Source organism: Aulonocara stuartgranti (assembly GCF_965226115.1).
Source record: "Aulonocara stuartgranti genome assembly, chromosome: 10".
In the NCBI taxonomy this organism is placed as follows: domain Eukaryota; kingdom Metazoa; phylum Chordata; class Actinopteri; order Cichliformes; family Cichlidae; genus Aulonocara; species Aulonocara stuartgranti.
In genome coordinates this window covers 604,999-624,068 of record NC_138946.1, presented here as the reverse complement: position 1 = coordinate 624,068, position 19,070 = coordinate 604,999, and the positions used below count along the sequence as shown (strand labels likewise).

The 19,070-nt window shown below is 42.1% G+C and overlaps 2 protein-coding genes across 4 annotated transcripts; one reads left to right on the top strand and one right to left on the bottom strand.

The window, feature by feature from the left end:
• Positions 1–5,087: 5,087 nt before the first annotated feature.
• LOC309715229 (GTPase IMAP family member 8-like) lies at positions 5,088–7,164 on the bottom strand. Its single transcript, XM_082548189.1, has 3 exons — positions 6,365–7,164; positions 5,521–6,291; positions 5,088–5,485 (listed from the first exon to the last, which is right to left on the bottom strand). The coding sequence occupies exons 1-2, from the start codon at positions 6,924–6,926 to the stop codon at positions 5,546–5,548; spliced, it is 1,308 nt and encodes a 435-aa protein (XP_082404315.1). The 5' UTR covers positions 6,927–7,164; the 3' UTR covers positions 5,088–5,485; positions 5,521–5,545.
• On the top strand, positions 6,831–16,681 carry LOC309715293 (uncharacterized protein; the record flags this gene model as incomplete). Of its 3 annotated transcripts, none has more annotated exons than XR_014279171.1 (6): positions 6,831–6,944; positions 15,171–15,205; positions 15,348–15,369; positions 15,490–15,608; positions 15,907–16,099; positions 16,483–16,681. XR_014279171.1 is itself a non-coding variant. In XM_082548305.1 (6 exons), 6 exons carry the CDS (start codon positions 7,269–7,271, stop codon positions 16,520–16,522), a joined length of 342 nt encoding a protein of 113 aa, XP_082404431.1. In that variant the 3' UTR covers positions 16,523–16,681. The 3 variants fall into 3 exon arrangements, 1 of the variants encoding a protein (XP_082404431.1); XM_082548305.1 differs by lacking the exon at positions 6,831–6,944 and adding an exon at positions 7,269–7,358 and having other exon boundaries at positions 15,171–15,200; positions 15,490–15,586; positions 15,907–15,969; XR_014279170.1 differs by lacking the exon at positions 15,348–15,369.
• Positions 16,682–19,070: the final 2,389 nt, after the last annotated feature.

Below are 19,070 nucleotides of genomic sequence, written 5' to 3'. Positions count from 1 at the left end.
AAGCCTGCGGCTCTTACCATTCCTGCGCGGGAAATTTCAGTAGTCTCTCAGGAAACCCTAGTTTTGACTAAATCTAAATCAGAGAGATATTCAGGGTTTGAGGATTTTGTGTCTGATGGGTTTGTATCACTCCCAGGTGATGTTCATAAAGTTCCTGTAAAGATTTTGCGTGACACAGGAACGAAGGATTCTTTTATCTTAGCTTCCGTGTTGCCATTTTCAAAGGACACGGATACTGGTGAGTGTGTGCTTGTTCAAGGCATGGGTTTAACCACTATCTGTGCCCCATTGCATATAGTCAGGCTGTCATGCAGTTTTGTGGATGATGATATCAGCAATGGTGATCGTCCTGCTTTGCTACTTAAGGATGTACATGTGATTTTGGGGAATGATTTGGCTGGAAATCGAGTCTGGGCTGACAGTTCTTTACCTGTTAAATCTAGAGTTCTGAATGAGTCCCATGAGTGTGAACAGGCTTTTTCTGACTTTGCAGCTTGTGCTGTTACGAGGGCTGCAGCTAAAAGCGATGCCAAGCCTGTAACTCAAGCAGAAGAGTGTCAGGTTGAACCAGATTTGAATATTCCTGAATATTTGTCAGTTTCCCAGCAAGAGCTAATTCAAGCGCAGCGTGCTGATGCTTCACTGACTGAGCTGTTTCACAAGGTGCAACCTAGTGATGACGCTAGAAGTGCGGCCACTGGTTATCCTCTGCAGAAGGATGTACTAGTCCATAAGTCGAGTCCACAAGGGTTGGACTGTGTTGGAAGTCCAGTTGTCCAGATTGTGGTTCCAACTAAATTCCGTGACGAGGTGTTGAAGTGTTCTCATGATACGTCCGGGCGTTTGGCAGTGACAGAGACTTACAGTTACATCTTATGCTACTTCTTTTGGCCACATCTTAAGCGTGATGTTTCCTGCTTCTTCTTTTCCAAGAAGTTCAACTCCCATCAGCTGAATTATTCAGTCATTGAAAAGGAAGCTTTGGCATTAGTTTTGGCCTTGCAGCATTTCACAGTATATTTGGATTTCTGACCATAACCCTCTCACTTTCCTGCACGCATTGCAGAACCCGAATCAGAGGCTCATGCATTGGCTCTCTTTTTGCAGCCTTACACTTTGGACATCCAGCACATTAAGGGCAAAGATAATGTCTTGGCAGATGCTTTGTGCCGTGCCCCCTTTGTAACCAGCAGCTTCACTCCTCATATGCTCTGAAGTATGTCCTCTCCAGTATCGTTTCCCTTCCTCTTAAATTGCTCCTAGGTACCAAGGTTGCTGAGGTTGGAGATGTGCTGAAGATGGAAGGACTTTGAGCATGCAGAAAGGTGTTGCGTGGGTGTACATATGTCTGACATTAATCTCTACATGTTCTTCTAGCTGCAAATTCATAATGTAAATGATTGTGTTTGTCAACTCAGGGTGAGACCCTGTTCTATGGGGGGAGTGTGACAGTCGGTGGGCTGGCCTTCTGTTTTGCTTTGTTACCTGTGGCATGCAGGTAGGCATGCAACAGCATAGAGGATCCCACTGACCACTCGGCTATGATAGTAAACAGTAGACACTGATGTAGCTTACTGAATCTTCGGGACTGTGTTCAGCACGTTATTAAATAGTCGTCAGTTGTTGATTTGTCTTATTCTTGTCTGATGAATTATAATGGCTGTTTCTAAACTGTTTGTCTGTCGATCGATTGACCGACCGAGGTAGGGTACTCCTGGATAGGTCACCTGTCTATCGTAAGGCTAACCCCACTAAGTGCATGTGTTTAGACTGTGAGGACAAGCCAGAGTACCAACACTGGCAGAGCATGCGAACTCCACACAGAAAGATCAGGTAGTGGAATTGAACTTAGGACCTTCTTACTGTGAGGAAACGGTGCTAACCTGAGTTGTATTTGTTCCAAATGTGTCCTGATATTAAAAACTCACATGAAAGAACGATGCCTCAATAATTATGATAGCATTTGTAGCTTGTAAAGAGAAAAGATATGTTCAAGACTGAGATGAATACAATTGACGATTTAAGATGCCATTTTTTGGGGTGTAATATTCATGAAAAAATAAAACTAAGAAAATAAATATGGTAAACCTTTCAAATTGGGGGGAAAGAATGAGGGGTTGGTGAAAATTCATTTTTGTTTTATACATCACCAAACCACAATAGTGCATCATGGGAATCCCCGGCAGCCTACGTCTATTGCAGCATAACTAAGGGAGGATTCAGGGTCACCTGGTCCAGCCCTAACTATATGCTTTAGGAAAAAGGAAAGTTTGAAGCCTGATCTTAAAAGTAGAGATAGTGTCTGTCTCCTGAATCCAAACTGGAAGCTGGTTCCACAGAAGAGGGGCCTGAAAACTGTTTTTCTCTCGTTCCTTTGGACTTAAACTCGCCATGGTAACCATTTAAATGTCTTTTTTCTGGTTCTGATTCCCGGGACAGTCGTGAGTGTGAACACACACCTGCTTCAGTCTGACTGAAATTCATCACACCTGAACAGGAGTGTGTGTAACACTGACACACACTCAGCAGGACTCACCTGTTCAGGGGAAAACGGCTCAGAGTAGGTGACAGCGACTCCCCGGATGTTACCGAGGACTGTGCTTTACTTTCATTACGTCACTTCAGGAAACACGACACCATTAAATAAAAACATAGACAGACGTCATGTTTGTAAAGACACAGTTTGCCTCAAACTTAGTGTCAGTAAACAGTCACAGGCCTCAGGTACGTGTTTAATTTCTTAGTTCATGTGATAATGCTGGAGTCATTTCTTCACCAAGTATTTGTGATGATTTTTTTAGCATTTTTTTAATGACAAGATCCTATCGATCAGGGCTCTTGTCTCGTCGTCTGCTGCCTCAGATCCGAGTCCTTCTCCTGTGTGCTCAGCTGTCTTTGATCCCGTCTCCCTTAATGACTTGACCGCGGTAGTTCATAACCTAAGATCATCACACTGCCCCTCTGATTTTCTCCCCCTAAGCTTGCTTAAAAGCCCTTTAATACTGTTGGCCTCCGGCCCCTGGGCCTGCAGCTCGGTTCACTCTGGCACAGCTGGCTGCCTGCAGAGCCGGCGGGCACGCCGGTGCAGCCCCCTCTAGCTTCTGCTCGGTGGCTACTGGGTGACGCCTCATCTGGGGATCCTCAGCCCTTCCCATGAGGGTGGCATGGATGCCCCTCCGGTGGTCCTCCTTGGGCTCTCGCACTCTGGGGCCTCTGGATGTCTGGGGCCTGGATCTCCTCCATGCCTGCTTCATGCCCTGGGGGGCGGGGCTATGGCTCTCTACATCCTCTTGCAGACCATTACATGTGGAAACCATCTGAATACAAGCGCGCTGATCCACACAGGTGTGCACACGCGTGTTCACTGCTTGTAGACTTAAATTACACCTTTCTTGGCTGCTACTTCGAAGCACATTGTGCGCTGTCTGTCCTGCATGCTGCACAACAACATTGAATATTTAGTATTTACTGCTGTTTACACTTAGCTAGATTAATGCGATGGTGTTGTGTTTAGTATGTTGCTTTGTTTTTTTTTGCTTGTTTTCTATTCTTCTCTCAACAGGTGATCCAGGAGATTCCCCCCCCCCCCCTCCTTTCTCACTGTCCCTCTCCCCTTCTGTTTTTCTTTTCCTTCCTCTTTCTTTCTCTCTTTCCTATCCCTCACTCATGTCTGTCCCGTCTGTAACATCTGAAAATAAAATAAATAATAAAAACAAAGGTCGATCAAATGGACCAATACGGCAATGCCACGATGATCCATTTGGCAAAGTAAATCCATTGGGTATCCTTGTTGGTCTTCAGACAACAATTCTGACGGCTAAAGAACCAAATGGGACGGGCAGAAAAAAAAATAGTGTTGGGCTTTTTATTAAATAATTAACATTAATATTAATTACCATTAATATTAATTAATGTTAATTAATTAACTTTAATGTTAATTAATTACCATTAATATTAATTAAAGTTAATTAATTACCATTAATGTTAATTAATGTTAATTAATATTAATTACCATTAATATTAATTAATGTTAATTAATATTAATTACCATTAATATTAATTAATGTTAATTAATATTAATTACCATTAATATTAATTAAAGTTAATTAATATTAATTACCATTAATATTAATTAATGTTAATTAATATTAATTACCATTAATATTAATTAATGTTAATTAATATTAATTACCATTAATATTAATTAATGTTAATTAATATTAATTACCATTAATATTAATTAATGTTAATTAATAAGTCCCTTGCTACAGCCTGCGTCCGATCATGCTTTAAACAAGCTGTAGTTCAGCGTCTTCTTAAAAAAACTAAACCTGGACCCAGCTGTTCTGTCCAACTACAGGCCTTTCTCAAAGCTTCCTTTTCTGTCTAAAGTTTTGGAGAAAGTCTTACAGTTGCAGGCCCACCTTGATTTGAACATCTCTGAAAAATGTTAATCTGTCTTTAAAACACTACATAGCACCGAGACGGCACCTTTAAGGGTTTTTAATGATATTCTTTTAACTCTGGCAGCCCTGCTGCCCTTTTATTGTTGGACCTGTCAGCAGATTTTGACACGGTCGACCGTGACATCCTGTTATCACATGCTGGCCTAAAAGGATCTGCCCTGCGCTGTTGTAGAAATCACTGTAAAAAATAAACTGTAAATGTAGAACACAAAACTATTTTGGCAACCATAAATTTCACAGTAAATAATTATTTTATTTTTTTCAGTAAATGACTATGAATTTAAAAATAAATTGTAAAATAGTTTATGGGTAATTCAAGTGAAAACAACAGTTTTAACACTTTGTTAAATATAGAGAGACTGTATAAAATAATATAGTATCATAGTAAAAAGTTGAATATTACAGTGAAATACAGTGATAATGTAGAATATATAACGGTTTGTTGAGAAATGTAAAACATGAAGCGCCTCAAGGTGACTTTTGTTGTGATTTGGTGCTATATAAATAAAATTGAATTGAATTAAAATTCAGTGAACTTTGGTTTTTGCAGAATTACATTGAAATAAAACAAATATAATTTAAACCTGTTAAAATACAATTCAAATGAGCTTGATTACTGTCTCCTATTGACAAAGCACAGAAGAGCTGCAGCTCTTTTTATTCAAAAGTTCATATTTGCAGTAAATTATTGGCAGCTGTTGCAGCCAGAATGTCGTCTAAAAGATTAAGCTGCAACACATGAGGCAATAAACATAACGGGCATAGTTTGCTAGAAACATGAACAAAAACCAGCAGAGACAATGATTCAATTAAACCGTTAATATTAAATAATCTAATTAATGACTAAAGAGGCACTGATCTAATGAATATCAGACTTAATCCAACCAAAAACTAATAAGTACATCATAAAGAGTCAAACATGATGTTTATTATTAATACTGGAAACAGAGACCAGCGATCACCGCCGGCAGCACAGACGAGTTCATGTGAAGGAGTTCCTGATCAAAGCCGACAGACATCTTATTTTACTGCTTTGATTCATGACAACAGACACGACCCAAAGATTTCATCTGTCACCGTTAAATCCAGTGGAAATGACGCCTCACAAAGAGCGCGCTCAGACACAGGAGGCGCCAGCACACGCTCAGCAGAGAGGGAGGAGTCCTCGCGGCGAGCGCATGCTCGACATCGTTGTTCGAACAGGAAGTGTCCTCCGAGTCACCTGACCTCAGTTTGTCCCAGCTCCAGTGGCGTCCATCGTTCTCTCTGATGATGTCGTCTACGAGGCGGAGAAAGCGCTCCACCTGCGCCCGCTCTCCTGAGCGAGTGTTGTCCAGCACGCAGTGTCGCCCCCGGCAGCGGGACACCAGGTCTGACACGCGGCGGCTCGACCTGATCGCGTCCTGCAGAGGGCGGTCTCCCAGAGCGTCTCCGTGAGTGAACAGCACAGCTGCGTGTCGGGATGCCACGCCCTCCAACAGCTCGGTCAGGAGGGTGAGCGCCCGCGAGTCTGTGGCTGAAAGCTGGCCGATTTTCACCACCACCGCCACCACATGAGGTCCCGGATCGGCGAGCCGGGCGGCGCTCTCGACGTCGCGGAGCAGCTGCTCCCGGGTCAGACCTTCACCCGAGAGTCCCGCCGAGTCCACCACGGAGACCCGCCCCCCCTCTGCTTCGCCGCACGTGTGTCCTCTCCCGCCTCCGTGGAAGTCGCAGTCCACCTCGAAGTGGCGGCGGCCCAGCACGGAGTTCCCAGCAGAACTCTTCCCGCCTCCAGGAGGACCGATAAGAAGGATCCTCCTGACCTCTGACCCCACACACTCAGCTGCAGGACACAGACACAAACATGTGACCATCTTCAGTGTACAGTCTGTGTGAGCGTGCAGTTCCTGTCTTACCTGGTGGGCAGTGAAGAAGCCCCGCCTTCAGCAGCAGCTCTCGGACCTGCTCTCTTCCTGCGTCCTCGTTGTTGAACAGGTGAACCCTCCCGGAGAACCTCGCCACCACACCAGGGAGCGGACTCTGCCGGTCCTGGTAGATGAAGTCGTGCAGCGACGTGTTCTTCAGGGCATCTCCACCCGTGAAGAGCAGGTAACAGCGGCTGAAGCCCCGCCCTCCCACCGCTGCGAGCCCCGCCTCCACGCCACGTTCCTGCTCGGCAGTGAATCGGTCCGTTTTAACCACCAGCAGGAACAGGTGAGAGCCGGGGGACTCAAGCACGTGCCGACAGCACCTCCCGACGGGCTCCTCTCGTCCCAGTATTCCCGGAGTGTCGATGACGAGGATCACCTTCCCGAACACTCGCCCCGCCTCCTCTCTGATCTCGCTCTCTCCCGCCTTGAAGGACGTCTTTGACTCAAACGCCGCTCGGCCTAAAATCGTGTTTCCTGAAGCGCTTTTACCCACTCCACAGTTCCCCAGGAGGACCACAGTCAGGTCTGGACCTGGATCAGGATCCATGTGTGAGCACGAGCCCAGGTGAGTCCAAACTGAGCGCGTGCAGGAGCCTCCAGCAGCAGAGCGATGGATTCAGGAACATGAGTGTGAACACACACCTGCTTCAGTCTGACAGGAAGCTCCTCACACACCTGAACAGGTGTGCCTGCAGTGCTGAGTGTGTGTGTAACACTGTGACACACACACTCAGCAGGACGCGGAGACCTGACGAAGTTACTGAGGAGTGCTCTTTACTTTCGTCTCTTCAGGAAACACGACGACGCCTTCAAAATAAAAGCACGGGGACACGCCACGTGCCGTGTGCGTCACGTGTAGCAGATCATCGACGTGTTTTTATCAGTAATAATGATGGTTCACGTTATTAGTGCTGAAAGGAAATGTAAACGACAGCTGTCCGGGTGCAGCCTTCAGACTGGAGCTCTTATTGTGAAGGACGTGAGTGGAAGTTGTGTTAAACTGTTTCCGTTAGCAGAGGCTTGTTCCAACACCAGTGGCGGTCCTAGCCTGTTTGGTGTCCTGGGCGAACATTCCCTCTGGCGCATAAAACTTTATGTGTGTGTGTGTGTGTGTGTGTGTGTGTGTGTGTGTGTATAATATAATGGCGTTGTGTGATGTTTAATCTCTTCACCGTGGCAGCCCGGAGACACGCTGCAGGGCGGTGCTGTGCCTCTTAGGGCTGGGACAACGCGTCGACGTAATCGATTACGTCGACGCAAAAAAAACGTCGACGTAAAAAAATCTGCGTCGATGCGTCGTCACTTTCAAAAAAAGACATGGCGGCAGCGAGTAGCGGAATCATGAGTGAGGCAGTTGCAGTCAACTTAAATCACTCCACCCGAACACGCAGCTCTACAGTATGGGGATATTTTAACAGAAAAGGAAGTGATTCAGTCGTTTGCCGGCTTTGTGAGGTGGAAATGGCCTATCATAAAAGCACGACGGCTATGCACCAGCACCTCAAACGACTGCATCCAGGAGCAGCTTCTGCAAAGGACAAACCACCGTAAGTTTTCAACTTTTTTACTAACGCTAGTTTTTACCTGTTAATTCATCCAGACCCCCCCACGTAGACGTACACTCACTCATAGACACAGAGATAAACACCCAACCTCCGTAAATGCAAAACTCATTTAAGCTGCTGAGCAGTAACATATAGCAGCTGCTGTTTAGTTGTTATTGTTTTTTTGTTTGTGGCCCATGCTGGCAAAATGAGTCGGAATGCTCATTATCAGAATCAGCGAAAGACAAAAATGTGAGACAGCGAATTGGCCGCAGGAGAAATGTTAACAAGGATAATGCACCACCTGCTAAACGTAGCCGTCGTGGACACTATTACAACATTGTTAAAGTGCTTGCAAAAGCAAAATGACAATGAATTCTTGATTTGTCAAATTTAATGTGTTTCATCCTATTTGAACGCTGTTTTTATACATAATGCTTCTCCAGCTTGATCTTATAGGTCAAAGTTATGCCATCTAATGACTAGAAAGCAGTGCACCAGTAAAAGTGCCATCAGCCCTGGGTGTTTAAACGTTATCTTTTCCAGCCATCATGATTACTGCATATCATATGTTCAACATTGGGGATTATTATTAACCTCTTACTGTTATGCTATGAAAGCACATGGCATAACAGTATGTGTGTGTGAATATCTATCTATCTCAACCAGATCCTTATCAAATTATTTTGATATTATGCTTTCCATATAATTATTTAGTAATTATTCGAATTCATCTGTGTGCTGTGTGTGATTTATGATTTCAGGAATAAACAGAAAAGTCTGGAGGACTACTGTCAGAGAAGAAGTACACCATGCACCCCCCAGGAGGTGGCTGTACTTACTGAGAGGGTCTTATCTATGATTTTAAAAGACAAGAGACCACTTGCTGTGGGTGAGGGATTCAAAGAAATGCTGACCACTTTCCAACCAGGTTACACTCTGCTGTCTAAGCGTCATTTTACAAGCATGATGGAGAGAAAGTATGAAACTTCAGTGGAGAAACTAAGGAATGAACTAAAAAAGCCACATCCAAAATCTCCCTTACCACTGATGCTTGGACAAGTCTGGTCACAGAGTCCTACTTAGGGGTAACTTGTCATTTCATTATTTGTTCAAAGACGCCATTGCTACTGTTTGTATATTATTAATTTTTTGCTATGATTTCCTTTGTTATATTTGTTTTGCAAAACATTTAATTTTTTGTTAAAAACAGAAGATTGTAGTACAATGTTATTGTGGATTTTGTTTTGTGAATGAAGAGCACTTTTTGGCAGAAAGCAAAGTGAATGTTACATTTTGTTTGTTTAAAGACACCATTGTTGCTATTTATTTGAAATGTTTTGTTAACTTTTCCTTAATTTTATATATGTTTGCACATTTCATTTCTTGTTAAATGCTATCTCTATTGTATTGATTGTACGACCTCTACAACTTTATTTTGCAATTTTTTTTTTTTTTTATTAAAAGGTCTTCAAATGAATAAATTTGTGTTTTTCATTTATATACATAAATTAGTAAATGTGAAATTGCTATACAAGTCAAATAATGGGGAAAAAAAAATCGTGAATCGAATCTGATTGAAAAATTAATCGCTAGATTCATCGATTAGGAAAATAATCGTTTTGCCCAGCCCTAGTGCCTCTCGTTCTGCTGGGAACACTTTCTAGGTTTGCGTTCAGGGATTAATGTGGTTGCCATGTTACCCGATGACATGGTTGTCATGGTTATCGTATGGCCCACCACATCCCAGAATTCATAGCATGGCCCAGCCAATTCCAGTTTCCAACAATGGCAGCAGCTACTTAGTTTTAATATGACTCTTATTATTCTTTCTGGGTCACAAAATAAACTTTTAGCATATTTTCAAGCAAGAATGTAGCTGTGCAAACTTCAAATATCTGCTCGGATTATCAAGACATCGCATATTTGCGAAAATGCTTCAACGTTTTCAGAGACGTCTGTTACCCACCAGCTCGATAGCTAGCCGTGGTTCAAGGCTCACTAGGACCGATGAGAACAGCGAACTCCCGGCAAATCGTTTTCAAACCCTGTTTTACAATCTTTCATTACTGCGGTTAAACATCATATATAACCCAGATAGCCAGGAGACATTTAACTGATGTTGATTTTACATCTGATCCATCAGAATCGTAAGGATTGAAATGTCAATGCAAAATCAATGTTGAAACAACATTAAAATACTGATGAAACCTGACATTGAAATAACATTGATTCACTGTTGTTCTGTTATCGTTGATCTGTTGATCTATTTATAGTTGACAATGTGACAACAATCACATTGAAAACCATTGATTTATGGTTGAGCAGGAAATTAAAGCTGCTACCACATGCACTATTCCATAGCACCCCTCTCACAGTGGTACATCCCATCAGGCAGCAGGATATTCCATTTAAGCTCAGCAGAGTTGACCGGACGTTTTGTCAGAACACCGGAGACACAGTAGTATGGGCTCAAATTGTGGTCATAAATATTTTGTACTTGTAAATCAGAATTTGTATGTGTAAAAAAGATTTGTGTATGTGTTGCCCCCCTGGTGTGACAGGTGCCCGGGAGGGGTGCGATCCTAGATCCCGCAGCTGTGTATTGAAATAAAGAGGCACAGATCATGAACTTGTTTACGATTCAACTGCAGGATTTATTCTGCTCATCAACAGGGGAACAAATCATTAATCGCCTCTCATACGAACCAGCAATTCTTTGTAACGTGGCATAACAGCTGTCAGCGCATTGTCAAAAGTACAGGAATAACCTTGGCGAGTATACATTAACCATCATAAATATAGATAACATTGGCTCGCAGTGACCAGGTTGCCTCAGCCTTTGTTCCGGTTACACATACATATCACTGCATCAAGAAATACAATGTACTGTAACTCACAGCCCGTGAATAGCAAACAACCATTGATATACAGCACATGAACAGCTATGGAAGCATTAATTACAGCCTTTGCATCCTGTCTTACTTGAACAAGACATATAGAGAACACACAACTGAGAACGTGCCTTAGCATCGCTACGGTACTTGAAGCTCACTTCCCCCGCTAGCGAGTCCATTAGCCTAGCACGATCACGTTCACATCACGATCTCATTCAAAACACAATACTTCAACATAGGGTTGCCAACTCCCTGAAAAATAAATGAGGGACACCTCGTGGCCAGGGCCGGGCGACCCAGTTGTCTTCACCCTTCCCAGTGTGGTGAATTTTCTAGCTCTTTTTTTGTGTGTGAAATTATTTTTTTAACTATTTGACTTGAAGTTGATTTAAGCAGATGCATATTCTTTGTGATATGACCATATGGGAAACAAATGATCATTTAGCCATTTATTTTTAGCTCACAATGACAACATTAACACAGTAAAACAGGTCTCCTTCTTAAACAGAAGCCTGTCATGCTTAACTTTTGAGAATATAAGTAAATCTTTCTTTAATAGACCTCTCTGCATTGAATCATATCTGTTATTAACCTCTGTCTCTCTTCCACAGCATGTCTTTATCCTGTCTTCCTTCTCTCACCCCAACCGGTCGCAGCAGATGGCCGCCCCTCCCTGAGCCTGGTTCTGCCGGAGGTTTCTTCCTGTTAAAAGGGAGTTTTTCCTTCCCACTGTCGCCAAAGTGCTTGCTCATAGGGGGTCATATGATTGTTGGGTTTTTCTCTGTATCTATGAAGCGCCTTGAGGCGACTTTTGTTGTGATTTGGCGCTATATAAATAAAATTGAATTGAATTGAATTGAATTTAAAAGAACTCTGTCCTGCTTAACTTAAAATTATATAAATTAATAGAAAGCAATAGAACAAAAACATTCTTGTAACAGTGCACATTTAGTGCATTTAGTACAATTGGCTTCAGTTGAGGTATTATTTCAGCTTTTCTAATGCTAATCAGCTGCTCCTGTTTGTAAAGTCGATTGTTCCCATGGTTACGCATCTTAACTCATCATCATTATTAAAATATGTATTACTTTTATGTATTAGTGATCTATTTGTTGTAATCATCTATCCTTGTAGTTGTTTATTACACAAAATAAATTATATTATCACACTTCTGGCCACATAGCGCTGATATTCACTGCACATGCCCATATTAACTTTTCCAGCCAGGTGTTTTCCTTTTCCCAGTCCTCCCTGTACTTTTGCAGCCTTTTTTTCTTTCTCTGAGCGAACAAACATTGCTGCTCTAATGCTGGGCTCACACTGTGCGGTTTTAGGCCCATTTTGAGACGATTTTTGAGTCGTGCGACTGATTTGGTGATCGGACCGCTTTTGGCGTGCATCGTGTAGTATACGTGGGGTAACACCTCATGACCAGCTCCCGATCATCAATCGTTCGTGACGTGTCACCACAGCCGCTCACACTGCTCACGCGCAAACACGTAACCGTTGGTGAAAAAGACGGAGCAGCACAGCTGTGCAGCGTGTGATCTGGACACAAGCGATGGAGGCACAACTTGTAGAACTTTGGCTCATCCGAGCCTTTTCGATGTGGCCTCACAAAATCATCACGACCACAGCAACCGTGGAAACAGTTGGATCTACACTGCTGCTCAATCACAGCTGATCATGTTTTTCATCAGCAATTTAGCAAAGTTGATGTTGGTGTGTGTCTGTGTGAGTGAAAGACAGAGCGAGCGACAGAGTTTCTGTTATAACCTTCATGTTATGGAGGCACAGTGTGAGCTCTCAGGTCGCATCAGAGCATCGTGACCTATGAACTTCTGACCCCTGCGAGTCAATCGTGCAGTTTGAGCAGGAGCTGAATAACGTGACTGAAAAAATCACACAGTGTTTGCCCAGCTTTAGGTGTACTGTCGTCCGAGACTTGCACCACAGTGTCGGCGTTTGTTTCCTGTTGGCCATGCTTCTTGTTGTGGTCATCTGTTGTCTTCCGGTATTTTCTCCGTAAGCGACCTTTCCTCGACCAATGAGATGAGCAGTAATCTGAATTGTCATAAGTGTGCTGTCAGCTCATTGGTCACAAAGCAGGAGAGGGGCTGGGAATTATTTTTTCCAACAAAGCGTTAATTCCATTAACATTTATAGACTACTTTTGATTCTCACTGTATTACGGGACAAAGTGCGTCCCTTATTAGCTCAATACGGGACGTGTGCTTTTGTTTCGAAATGCGGGACGTTTTTTAAGGGACGGTTGGCAACCCTACTTCAACAGTACTTAACTTATAACGGTATACTTTCATTCACGAGTTCACAACAGTCTTATTGCTTCTACTGTGTTACATATTAGTCATTTTGAGGACTAGTAACCCAGCTGTGTATTGAAATAAAGAGGCACAGATCATGAACTTGTTTACGTTTCAACTGCAGGATTTATTCTGCAGATTTGCCTCCCAGAGGGGTTTACGCTCCTCCTGGCCGCTATGCGCCACCTAGTGGTATTTTGTAAGTAATGCCATGGAAGATGTAAAGTGTAATTAGAAAATACTGAATCAACACTGAACGATATAACAAAGACCAAAATATAACTGGGGTGTTCCCTTTTTTCCTTGTATGAAGACATAAACTGAACTAACATCCCCATAAGTCTTTTTATCTCTTAACTTTTTAACTATTAGTGTAATCCAGATTTACCAGCCACACATTTCAACTTAAACACAGATGTTAACCTTTTACATGTGGACTTAGCCAAAAAATACGTGTGAAACTCTGCACTCAAGTTTCAAGTTACAAGTACGAATTTTGACCCTGTTTTTCTTCCTTTCATCTGATTGGTCAATGTCATGTCAATCACAAATGTAACTATCCAATCAGAGAACAGATGGGTTTGGCTGTCGGAGGGGCGCTTTTTTGAACTGCAGGTCCTTGAAGGGTGATACAGTTTGAAGCTGGAGGATCTCTATATAAATATCCGATAGCAGCTAGGTCTCCTAACTTTCAGCAGCTGTTGAAAGGATAAAGTTGTGCTATATCAGTGGTTAGAAATACCATTATTACTTTAGGATTAGTTTAACACAAAGTCAAGGCTGACCCGGGACCATGGCTGTGAGTCACAGTGCGCAGCATAAAAGTCCTTTCACATCAGACGCAGGATGTGCTGCTAATGCTAACTGCTAACTAAAAGCCAAGGATCCAGGATTTGTTGCTGGCTGCTGAGCTCTGTGGGTTTTTGCAGCAGCTCTACCTGTACTAGATGCACCTGCTCCTTGTCGTTTCTATCTCTGACTTTATGTCCTCTACAAGAGTTTGTTTATTTTGCTGGTTCCTCAAATGTTCAATAAAAACATGTATGCTAATTCACAACGAAGAAAGCTCTGTAACTATCCCTGTCATGGTCTGGGTGAGTGGCTGTAAAATTCCATTGAAGGTCTGGACCTCCCTGGTATCCACCCATGGGCAGGGCCTACAGCCTCTCTCACCTGAAGCTGATTGAGGCAATCAGGTTGGAGCGCTAAGCTGCTTGCTGACACTGCGTCCTCACCTATTCGTCAACTACCCTATGTTGGTAACCAGGCCTCACGCTTCATGTCTGTGAATCTCAAGTGCTCTACTAACCTTGTAATCTCGTGTTCTAGTTACTCCTGGAAATTCCATCACACTGAACCACTCGTCTTGGAAATCTGGTTAACCCGCCTGCTTTCAGAATCATCTCCTTGCCTCACCTGCCCTTACACCACCTCGGGACCTTCACCGCTCAGGACAGCTGCCACACACCACCAAACCCACCTGGACCGCACCACCTCTCCCTCAACGCTTCCATCTCCCACCTGCACAGTAAAACGAAGATTTTCATAGCTTCCACCCTCTCCAGAGCCCTTCATTGGCTACCGGTCTAACACTGCTGTCCTCTCTTCCAGTACTTACCTAATCACCAGCCAGCTGCCGTTGCTTTCTTGGACCTGTCCCCTGCTTATCCCACTCCCCTGGCCAAGACCCTCATGCCCCATGTATCAAGCCTTAAATCCAATCCATGTCATTTTTTTGGAGTTAGTTAATAAACCTTTGTTAAACCCTTTACTCTGCCTCCGCCTTGGGTTTTCTGCACGTGGGTTTGAATTTTGGTGCTCGGCCTCCGGCCGTTTTGTAACAATCCCCGTTAGTGAAGACTGTCATTTCCCCAATACCAAAAAATGGTAAAAATTCTTACTTGAAACTTGAGTGCAGAGTTTCACACGTATTTTTAAGTCCACACACAAATATTTTTTTACACACGCACAAATTTTCCTCTTTTTAATTGACGTTGTTTGTTTTTTGTTTATTTTCTCATTTCAGATCAGTGAAGTACAATCCAACCATAAACAAGTAAGGTACTCGTGTCTTCAAATTATTGTTTTTAACCCTTTTTGTGTGATGTTGTAAATTTTACTGTAACTTAAAGCAAAGTAAGCAAAAAACACAATGCAGTTCAATACTAATGTTTTGTTTTGTTTTGGACCAAATTTTCCCCAGGCCCCACGTGTGAAAGCACCAGGTAATAATGGTGTGTGTGTGTGTGTGTGTGTGTGTGTGTGTGTGTGTGTGTGTGTGTGTGTGTGAGTGAACAGGAACCTTTGTAGACGAGTCGTAATTTTTTAAACCTTTTTCTAAACAGGCTCCACCGCTCTGCAGTCTGCCCCCAACATGATGCCCCATCTGGCTCCTTTCGCCAACCTACACAGCTATGCGACCTCCCCAGCAAATAGTCTGCGGTCAGTGCCTTCTGTAACGACGGTATGCTTTGAGACAATGAGCTGCATCACGATTTCATTGTAATCTTAACTTCAAAACACTAATTTATGCTGCTGAATATCATCATATTTTGCTTGTTTAGATTTCTGAGGTAAGTTCTAAAACGTTGTACATTTATATGTAAAAGGCTAAATTGTAAACAGTTTTAACAGATTGAACTACTTAAACCTGAATGCAAAATGTGAAGCCATAACTTATGGATATAGTTGTTTTTCTCATCACAATGCTCATCCAGTTTATCACAAGCCAGTATTCTTTGTGTTATTGTTCTTTTCAACAGATGCAGCCTTCCAACAACTTCTAATCATGGTGACAGAGCTGATCAGAGAAGTCGGGGACCTCGGTGAGGAGTTCAGAGCCTTCTGTTAATCCTGCAGCACTGACCCTGTTCATGCTGGGGTGTTGTCTCTGGATTAGCCTTTGCACAACATAGATGAGATGAAGTGCAATGACCGGAGGCAAATGAAGCAATGGTCAGTTCTTTAAAGGTTGTAGGACTGTTGTAGCCCTGAACTTTAGAAATTGTCAAATTCAGTTAAACTGCTTAAAAATGGCCTTCTCCTGTACGTTCTGCTTGAATATACAACAGCAGGCTATTGTTGGAAGATCCAAGAAATAGAAATACATTTCACTGCCAGCAGTTTGGTTTATTCATTATTAGAAAATTAGGCTTTGAGCTTTTCAGCTAATGGCTCTTTGAGAATCAAAGTGAGGCAGCAGTTTGCTGATTTCTGCCTTGTGACTTTCATATTAATCTCATAATTTCTCCCTGCTGAAGTCAGTTGACAAGAGGTTATTCATATTTAAGCTCTAATTTGGCCTTTTGTTTTCTTCCTTTTGTTTGTTTGTGTCCTAGATGGCCTGACTCAGCAGGTGGGGGTAAACGCTGTTTCTGAGTTTGCCTTCGCCCAAGCTGTGCAGAAATGTCTCCGCTACGCTCCAGATCACATGGGTGGTGCAGGATGCCCGATATCCAGCTCGATCCCCGAGTAAACAAAAAAAAAGTGACCTGTAACCAATACAAGTAACAAAGAAACTTTTTTAAAATATAATAAATCACTTTGTTATTGATACAGAGATGTCTGTCATTTTTATTACATAATGTCAGATGCTTCATATCAGAGGCGGAGCCAGACATTTGAAACACCCGGGGCTTAGCCCTAAAGGGTGGTATGCATGTGGGATTTTTTTTTTTTTTTGGGGGGGTGGGGGGGGGGTTAGAGATGACTGAAAGATTAATAGGCTCTGTTTTGAGTTTTGTTCAAAAAAGAATGACTTCATATAGGGAAAAATATATATCACATGTGCAGGACACCTTAAACTAGCTTTTTAATTAAGCAGCGAGGCAGAACAAAGTCGGGCTGTATCAAGACACGAGGACTAAACCCCGATTCAACCAGACCCAGAACTGATCCAGAATTAAAACAGGACTACAACAGTTCAAAATCAGGACTACTGAGGACTTAACCAAGACAGAACCAGAATCAGAACTAGATGATAGCAGCACTAAAAATCATCATAGACCTGCACTACACTTATTTTTTAATTCTACCAAAGTCCAATATTTAGATTGAGAAAAGTTTATATAATTATTTAGCCTTGTTGTGCAAACAAGCTGCATAACTTAATAAATATAGAATTTGAAAAATAACAAACCTAAAAAGAAACACGAGGTACGAGATACATGAGGACCTGTGATACGGTGATACTTTTGGCAAACAACCATGTGACTAACAGGTGTGTCTCACCTGCTCTTGTTCCCTCTTTGTGCTGACAATCATCAAATCTACAGTTGAAACCAGATATTTACTCTTCAGATAAAAACACTTTTTTAATTGTAACATCAAATCAGACTAAATGTTTATTTTTTAGATTAATATAAAAACATATTTGTTAACTTTAAGAGTAAAGAGAGAAACTGTCTGTATTTCTTAATTGTAAATGGCACCAAATTGTATTCAAACTGAGCCACACTTATGGAGCTCCACAGTTCTGTTCCTGGTGTTTTGTTGACATCTCTTGATGTTCCCATGTCACAGAAACAGCCTCTGTGTTTTGTCTTATATGCATCCACAGCTGTGCCACCAATTTACTCACATGGACTCTACGAACCAATCAGAAGCTTCTTCAGCTCAGAATGGAATCGTCTGCAGTTTCTTATTAATTAACAATAAACTTAGTGTATATGTGCTCCTTAATATGATGAAAGTGATTAAAACAGAAGCTCTGTCTCTCTTTATTCTGACATTTAACTAATTCAAAAGATGTTTCAATATTTATCTAAAACAAAAGTTTACTCTAAATTGATGTTGTACAGTAAAAATGTTTTATGTTTTCTCCCTAAAGTGTAAATATCTGGTTACAAATGTGAATATCCTGCTGTGTACTGAAACCCCTCTTGTTTTGCATAGAAATATACTGAACAACATACAAAGCATAATATATAAAATAACATTTACCTGAGTTTTTTCTTTGAAAGAAGCCTCTAATGTCCATTCTTATATTTCAGTACATAACTGAAACCGATTTAGTCGGGGAGGGTAAGAACTGAGAATATGAAATAAACACGCGTAAGCTAAGACTCTCTAAAAAAAAAATAGCATTTGTTCGGCTTTTCATTTCGCCATTTGTTGATTCACTTGAAGAGCGAGTAACGTAATATTGGTCAAGTGATCAGTTTGATATCAATCTTTCGTGATGCACCGTCATATTTACATTATTTGTACAGTACGAATGATTTGCTTTGGTACCTGCTCAAACTTAAGCTCTCCTTAGTATGGCTGGCTGCGTTTCTCCAACAGCGCACTCACAGGCAGCAGCTGCCCCGCCCCCTCGCTCAGTCGCTTAGTGCCTGAGCTCGGATCATACCAATATCAGGGGGGATTCACGCACAGTCGTAAATTCCCACAGTGTGCACTATGTGCTTCGAATATTGTGTGTACTTTTTGTTTTATACAGTTGTCAGCCAGGCATCTAACTATGAAAAAATTACACTCCAAAAGACCCCGGGCTTCTGACAAAACAACCCGGGCTTAAGCCCAGTAAGCCCCCCCCACGCTCCGCCCCTGCTTCATATTATAGGGATATTATTATGGACATGACAAATTGTAAGACTGTGCAGCATATAATAGGTTTCCTATTTATGGATCATACACAATTGTCTTTTTTGCACGTTTAAGTATTGATTTTAATTTGCAGCGGTTTAGTATTGATACAAATACCTGTGAAGTACTGATTTTTAATCATGACTTTATTGTTTCAATAGTAACCAAGGGTGCAAAAGTGATGGAAAATCAACAGTGATTCAATATCAGCATCTGACATTGTTTCAATATTAACAGTGTTTGAAAATTTGACATTGAATCAATGTCAGTGTTGAACATTGATTCAATATCAAAACCTGACGTTTCAATATTTAAAAAAGGGTGCAAGAGTGACGTCAGG